Source organism: Pseudopodoces humilis, chromosome 1, assembly GCF_049639895.1.
Source record: "Pseudopodoces humilis isolate 2021_Gansu_Grassland_sample_001 chromosome 1, ASM4963989v1, whole genome shotgun sequence".
Taxonomy (NCBI): domain Eukaryota; kingdom Metazoa; phylum Chordata; class Aves; order Passeriformes; family Paridae; genus Pseudopodoces; species Pseudopodoces humilis.
In genome coordinates this window covers 119597976-119605061 of record NC_142200.1, presented here as the reverse complement: position 1 = coordinate 119605061, position 7086 = coordinate 119597976, and the positions used below count along the sequence as shown (strand labels likewise).

The 7086-nt window shown below is 44.9% G+C and overlaps 1 protein-coding gene across 2 annotated transcripts; it reads right to left on the bottom strand.

The window, feature by feature from the left end:
* Nucleotides 1-727: 727 nt before the first annotated feature.
* Nucleotides 728-3207, bottom strand: CYCS (cytochrome c, somatic). 2 transcript variants are annotated; one of them, XM_005518886.3, is made up of 3 exons: nucleotides 3076-3207; nucleotides 2120-2296; nucleotides 728-1971 (listed from the first exon to the last, which is right to left on the bottom strand). In XM_005518886.3, exons 2-3 carry the CDS (start codon nucleotides 2286-2288, stop codon nucleotides 1823-1825), a joined length of 318 nt encoding a protein of 105 aa, XP_005518943.1. In that variant the 5' UTR covers nucleotides 2289-2296; nucleotides 3076-3207; the 3' UTR covers nucleotides 728-1822. The 2 variants fall into 2 exon arrangements, with proteins under 2 accessions (XP_005518943.1, XP_014104262.1); XM_014248787.2 differs by having other exon boundaries at nucleotides 3084-3196.
* Between the last annotated feature and the right edge of the window lie 3879 nt (nucleotides 3208-7086).

Here is a 7086-nt window from a genome sequence, read left to right as displayed (position 1 = left end):
CTCTCCCCATGAACTCTCTTCACCATCATCATCTCAGAAGACTGCTGAGAAGAGCTGAATACAGCTACATTCTGTATCTAAACTGCTCTGTCAGGATTTTGGCATGGAAGAAAACTCAGTTCTGCAAAGCCATAAAAGTGCTACGACAAACATCACTTATGAAAATTGGAACAGTAATAAACTACTACAATTTCAAGTTTTCTCTTAGCAAGATCTCAGTAATAAAAAAAAACTCCTACTGGTTAATATTTTATCCATAATTGCAAGAAATGCTGTTTGCAGGTTAGTCTGCAAAGAAAAAATAATCACAATGCATATGGTAGCAATCACTAAGACCACTGTTAGTAATCTTAGTTCTTTTCACTCATTTACCCTGAGCAAAGCCCCTTGCAATTCCACAATTAAGTACTTTACTTCATACAAATCAAATGCAGCCCATCCTACAGCACAGTTACAGCTTTTGAGTTACCTTGAGTTTTCTCCAATCTCACTCTGGAACCATAGCAGAAAATGCTGCTAAACACCACATCCCTGAAAGAGCTTTGCTGGCTCTGGTCTGAAATACTAATTGCCACATTTATATTTCCCCCCACCAACTCGATTGGAATTTAACTTTTTTCCACATGTAGCTTTTTGTCTTGTTTCCTAATGATGTAAATCTGGGCACTCAGCTTTGCTCTGTATTCCCACTGGTTTTCATTCAATTTCATACACATACAGCAAGCAAGACTTTTAATTTTTTTTTAATTTACAGTATTGATTGCTCCAAATTATGCCTTACTGTTGGTACACAGTAAATACATTCTTCTGAACAACTTGGTATGAAAAAAATGCAGTTAAAACATTAAAAATACTGCCTTACAATGTGCGAAACAGAACCTTCAGAAGTAATGATGGTGGCTACAGCCAGGCACAGAGGAAGACTGTTTGGTTTTGTCTTTTAGTCTACCAGCACATTCATTCCCGCACTCCTTAATCTGAAACTGCCTGTAACAACAGATTCTAGGTGAATGTTTGTGCTGAATTAAGATTAAATAACTCTCAGCTTGGCTGCTAGCACTCGTATTCCCAGAAAAGGGTGTTTTTCTCTTACACTAAGAATGGCTGTTCTCAGAAGATTTACTGGGCCAAGGGCATCAATAACACGTCAAAACCAGAGATGTTTCTGGAATGGAGTTATACTCTATAGGTGCATGCAGCTGTCAAAGTCTGGATGAATTAGGTAACATGCTTTCCCTAGATAAAAGACAAGTGGCTGGGCACAACTGCCAGTTCACAAATAGTACTTAAATCAGATGAAATGCATTTTTATCACAAGCTTTAGACAGATTAATACATATTGCAACACCTAGCACTGATTAAATTTAGAAAAATATTATATTGGGATTGGGGTTTTTTTATAGCCTTTGTCATTTTGTTGTTAATGTAACAGAAGATGTATGGCAGAAGATGCCAAAAACCACCCTGCTTTTTGTTGTTAAAGAGCTGAGCTGTCAAAGCTTTTATGCTGCTGGCAATTACTAATTTGATTATTTACATATATTTTTAAACAATGAAGAGGCAGGAAGTGCTTATTTATTTTTTTTAATTTTTATGATCAAGGATGACTGAACCCAATTACATAGTCTTTGTTAAGTTAATGGCTGCCAAACCAAAAAGTGTGTACTCCAGTGACCCACCGTGAGCAAAGTTATCTGATGGGTGAGACAGATTTTAAAGTTAGACACAGTACATGTAAAAATAGAAAGTTTAAAAACCAATCTCATCACAGACATTTCCATTGCCATCTCCTTTGTGAAATAAATAAGGCAGCAGATAACTTTTACTTTGCAGTGGCAACTTTGAGGTATGCTATTAAGTCTGCTCTCTCGCCCTTCTTCTTAATACCCGCAAAAATCATCTTTGTTCCAGGAATATACTTCTTTGGATTTTCCAAATACTCCATCAGAGTATCCTCACCCCAGATGATACCTATAAGAAGGGAAAAAAAATCCCCAGTTAATAAATTCAAAATAGTAAACACTTATATTCTTGTCCTCTGCAAAAATTTGTGGCAGATTTTTAAAACTATCTCCAACAACTGAGTATTTTTGTCCCCTAAGGGCAGGTTTAAGTTTACCTTTGTTCTTATTAGCATCCGTGTAAGAGAAACCCTCAGCTTGTCCGGTCTTGCGTCCGAATAGGCCATTCAAGTTGGGTCCAGTCTTATGCTTGCCTCCCTTTTCAACCGTGTGGCACTGGGAGCATTTCTGGACAAAGATCTTCTTGCCTTTCTCAACGTCTCCCATTTTCAGTACTAGACCAAGAACACACACAGAGGTCAGTATTACAACCTCAAGGTCACCGACTGAGCTGAAACTTTAAAAAGCGTGCTGCTGTTTCACAAAACCAACACATGCAGTGTGAATCTGGCAATTCTCCAGCACACTGTCTAGCCACAAGCTACAGCTCCAGGGCTTGAAGAGCAGTATGGAACCATGAGATTACCTAAAAGGTATCAAGGTGATAAACATACTTGAAGGGCAAGAAAAACCTTCCTTCAGACAAACTAATTGCCCCACAGCATTTAAAGGGCTCGGCGACAATTTCTGAAGAACAAATTTAACGTAACTCGTACAGCTGTAACGGGAGTTTTCTAGTCGTGAACAACCTCGTGTAGAAGTACAGGACTCTCGACAGGCTTTTCCTCTGCAGCTGAAAAAGCGCCCCAGCCACGCACCCGGGTGGACCGGAGGGCAGAGGGCAGCCGGCTGTCACCATGACCCGGGACGACCCCAGGGGTCCCGCCAGCAGCCACGCGTGACAAGGCGGGAGCGCTCAAGGAGGCCGCACCGCCCGGCTCCGGCTCTACCCGCGCCCAACCTGGCCCCGCGCTTCTCCTCAGGCCCCAGCCCGCGGTGGGGCCGCCCGGCCCCACGGTGACCTTCCGCTGTTCCCCGGCCGCCGCCTCAGGCCGCGGCCCCGGCAGGCGGGAATGGCGCTAAGGACGGCCGAGAGCAACGCCCGCTGGCCCCATCCTCCTGCCAGCCGTCACCACCCCACGGGGCCCAGCCGCATCCCGGCCACCCTCCGCACCTGCCTACCCGGCTGCCCCGCTACGCCCTCGGACACGGTGACCGCGCTCCGGCACCTCCGCTCGGTCTGCGCCCAAGGACACGCTGTACTCCGCCCTATGTAACCCGGCGCCGCCGCAACCAACCTCTGCCCGCGCCCGCGGCCCGCCTCTCCGCCGTGACAACCAATCAAGTGCCGGCTTCTGGAGTTCTGATTGGTTACAGTCAGGTAACGTCACGCGGCCGGAGGCTAGTGGGGTAGGTTGCGGTAGGCGGGCCCCCGGACTTCCTTCCTTCCTTCGCCTCTCCCCTCCAATCCCGGCGGAGTGACGTTGACGTCACTCTGGGGCGGAGGGGGCGCGCAGCGGCGGGCGCGGGAGTTGCGGGCGCATGCGCACAGCGCAAGTGGAAGCAAGGGTCGCGCGGCGCCCTCGGCACGCGGCCGGGTGGTGGGCGGGGCCTGGGCAGTGACGCAGGGGGAGTGGCGCCCGTCCCGCTCGCGGGGCCGGTTTGTGGCGGTCGGGCCGTGGGGGCGGGAGCGAAGGGGCAAGTCACGGAATTTCTGCACCAGTGAGGGCGGGAAACGCCTCCGATCGTCGAGTCCGTTCTATGGATTGAACGCCACCCTGTTATTTAGGCCACAGCACTAAGTGCCGTGTCCAATTTTCAACACCTCCAAAGACAGCGGCTCCACCGCCTCCCTCCGCAGCTCGTTCTAATGTCTGATCAACCTTTCTGTGAAGAATTTATTCCTGATGTCCAACCTGAACCTCCCCTAGTGCAGCTTAAGGCTGTGTCGTCTCCTCCAGTCGCTGGTTGCCTGTGAGAAGAGGCCGACCCTCGCCTGGCTACAGCCCTTTTCAGGCGCTTGTAGAGAGCAATAAGGTCTCCCCTGAGCCTCGTTTTCCCCAGGCTCAACAGCCCCAGCTCCTTTAGCTTTTCTTCACAAGGCATGTGCTCCAGACCCTTCACCAGCTTGTCGATGAGTTCTAAAAGCTTCTCCAAGGGAGCCAAGGGAGTTTTGATGTTGGAAGTGTTGCAGTAGCCAAAGTGAGGCGAAATCCCCCGGGAGACCACGGCCAGGGCCATCTGCCAGCAAGGCCCCACAAAGGGCTGGAGGGGAGCGGGTGTGCGGCTGGAGAGGGATGACGGGTTTGTCTTTACAAACAGGCAGTGGGTCTGCTGATAAGATGCAACTATCACTGAGAGACAACATAAACAATAGGATAGATTTAATTGAAAGATGAAAGAGGCACTGAAAGAGCACCGTGAATTCCACAAGAGTTAAAAATTACGAAAGGATTATGCATTTGAGGGGGAAGGTATCCCAGGTACCAGGCGTTCCGGGAAGTCTGTACCTCTCAAGTACCTCGGCCTATGGGGAAAGAGAGAAGGGACAAGCGGCCAGGAATCAGGATAAAAAGGAGGCTGCACCCTCCAAAATTGAGAGAGACCCCAGGGGAATGCCCCATGGCCTCTCCCTTTATTCAAATAAAGTAAAAGGACTCCTCTGTCTCCTTTTTGGACTTAAACCTCTGGTGTTTGTGGATTAATTTTCCTGACAGTCTGGCTCCCCCATCTGTGTGGGATGCCAAAGCCTGCTCTGACAAAGATGAAAGAGTTGTGGAAAGGACTGCCGCATGAAGGGCTGAAAGTGTCCCAAACACCAGCCCAGCAGTGTGGTAGTGCTCAAAGAGGACATGTCAATATTCACACATTGTGGCCCTCCAAACAGAATTTAAATGGTGAGTTCCAGACATGACTGCCATCTCACTCTCCTTCGCAAGGAAAAGAAGAGTTGTTGGAAAAGCCCAGTGTAATAATATCCATTGTTCGCAAGAGTTGAACTGTTTGCTTCTATGGACATTAAAACTGTCAGAATTTTCCACTGTCTGGCATTTGAAAAACTTTTTTTTTCCTGTGTGTGCTTTTATGCTGTGCTGGAACTGGTATAGGTGTGCCTCTGTAATTGCTCATAGATCAGGCATGATATGAAGTGTCAGCATGAAGCAGAAAGGAGTGAGGACTGTAAAAATACATCAAGGGTTCCTCTGATGGCAGAATTTTGCAGATAATTCACAAGACCATAATCACTTCCTAGTTCAGACAGTGCATTGCCTTCCAAAGTTTGTGGTTTCTAGAACATGAGATGCAGGTTTTTTGCAGTTTCTAAAACTTCATCACAAGGTATATACAGAATATGCATTTTTAAACTTTTCACAGTTTATGCTGTAATCTTATTGACAGTTCACTTGCCACAGTAAAACTGTTTTGCTTATGATATGTAGATAAATGAATGCACTTCATTAAGAGTGAGGAAATATGTGCAATGAAACCACCTTAAACTGGCATCTTGAATTCTGCTGTTGCTGCCCAACTCAAATCTCAAATCATGTCAAACTCCCATCATTATGAGGTGGAAAAATATTATTTTAAAAACTAAAGGCACCCTCTGTTTCTTTTATTTGCTGTTTGGTTTTGAACTTCCATAGTGCCTTTCACACTCGTTTTTAGATATTTTATCATTATTGTAAGGACTGAGTTTCATTTAGAAAGGCTTCTGTGTCTTAGATGATTCCAAGGGCCAGATGTAACTTAATATCACAAGATTCATGATAAAACCACAGGTATCTCCTGCCTTTAAAGAAGGAGGGAGCTGAAAGCACCTTTTAAGCTGCTCTAAATCACAGCAGTGTAAATTCTTAAGCCTCTTTAAGCACTTGTTGTGGACTGATGCCTGCTGACATGTATTCAGAGGTTCTCCCTTTCTTCACAGAATGCAAACTTCAAGCATCTGTAGCTCTCTCAATTTCTGCTGCATTTTGCCTTTTAAATATGTATGTTCCATTCTGAGAATTGCATGTTGTGTTTCACAGTTAACCCTTCTGATGCATGGGGAGGGACATTGCAGAAATGTTTTCTTCAGGATTTTTCCAAGAAGCTGTTTTTAAAAACTGAAGCTTAATTCAAGACAACTGAATTGCTTTTTATTAAATGTCCAAAGGAAATAATGCTCTCAGGGAAAATACTCAACCTTTGAGCTCTCCAGTGCCAAAGATTAGTGTACTAAAATCAGTCTATAGAATGAGCTGTTATCTTCTCAGCCTGACCACACAGATGTCTGCAGTGTGACTGTCTGCCAGCACTCATGATGTAATACCCTTTCCTGAAAGTGTAAATGATAAAAACAGAGTATTAGTGGGTTTCCATACTGTATTAGTGGAAGCAGAGGTTCTGCTTGATATAACAAGACAGTAGTTTAGGGAATGTATTTCCATGAGTAAAAAGAGATGTCTTGAATGTCAAGGATTTCTCATATCTGTTTGAACCCATTTGGGCATTACTGAGGATGGATCTGGAGCAACACTGTGGTAAGAACTGACCTGTAAGTAAAGTAGAAGTTGCAGGAAAGAGTATTGTTCAAGGTGCCCAGTGTTTACTTTTTGAAATGTTCTGTGATAGGACAGATTAATTGTGAAATTTTTGCCTTCTCTGTTAAATGTGGCATCTGCAACATATATGTGAAATCCTGCATATGGCTTCCTGTGCAGAGCAGAGTATGGTGTGGGACTTCCAGAGGCAACACTGAAGACAAAGGCAGGACTTCTCTGGCTTTGTGGGTTTGAATTGCTTGAGTAAACTAAAATGACTCAGGGTGCAATTTCAGTGCTCTATATTTTACATACGTTAACATTCATTAGACTGCCTCGGTGTGGTTTGCCTAGAAGGCTCATATTTTAGTCTTTCAGTTATTCCCTGTGGTTACACCTGGAATACTTTTTCCTTTTTACTAGCTCAGGCCATTACACACTGGAACTACAGTTATTTTGCAATCAGAATTCCGTGTGTAACTCTATGTAATTGTGTCCCAAAGGAAGGAAAAACAAACCAAATGTGTCAAATCCAATACTAAACAAAACATGTCAAAAAAGTCATCCAGATCACTTTAAGAGGGACATTGCAAATAAAAGAAAAAACGTAGCCTTGCATTATGGACCTACAGTGGAACTCAGGAGATTGTGATTTTTTTTTA

Coding starts and splice junctions, on each gene's coding strand:
- CYCS (XM_005518886.3), bottom strand. CDS start 2,288: ATGGGAGACGTTGAGAAAGGCAAGAAGATCTTTGTCCAGAAATGCTCC. Junction 1,972..2,119: donor GGATGCTAATAAGAACAAAG/GTAAACTTAAAC, acceptor CCCTTCTTATAG/GTATCATCTGGGGTGAGGAT.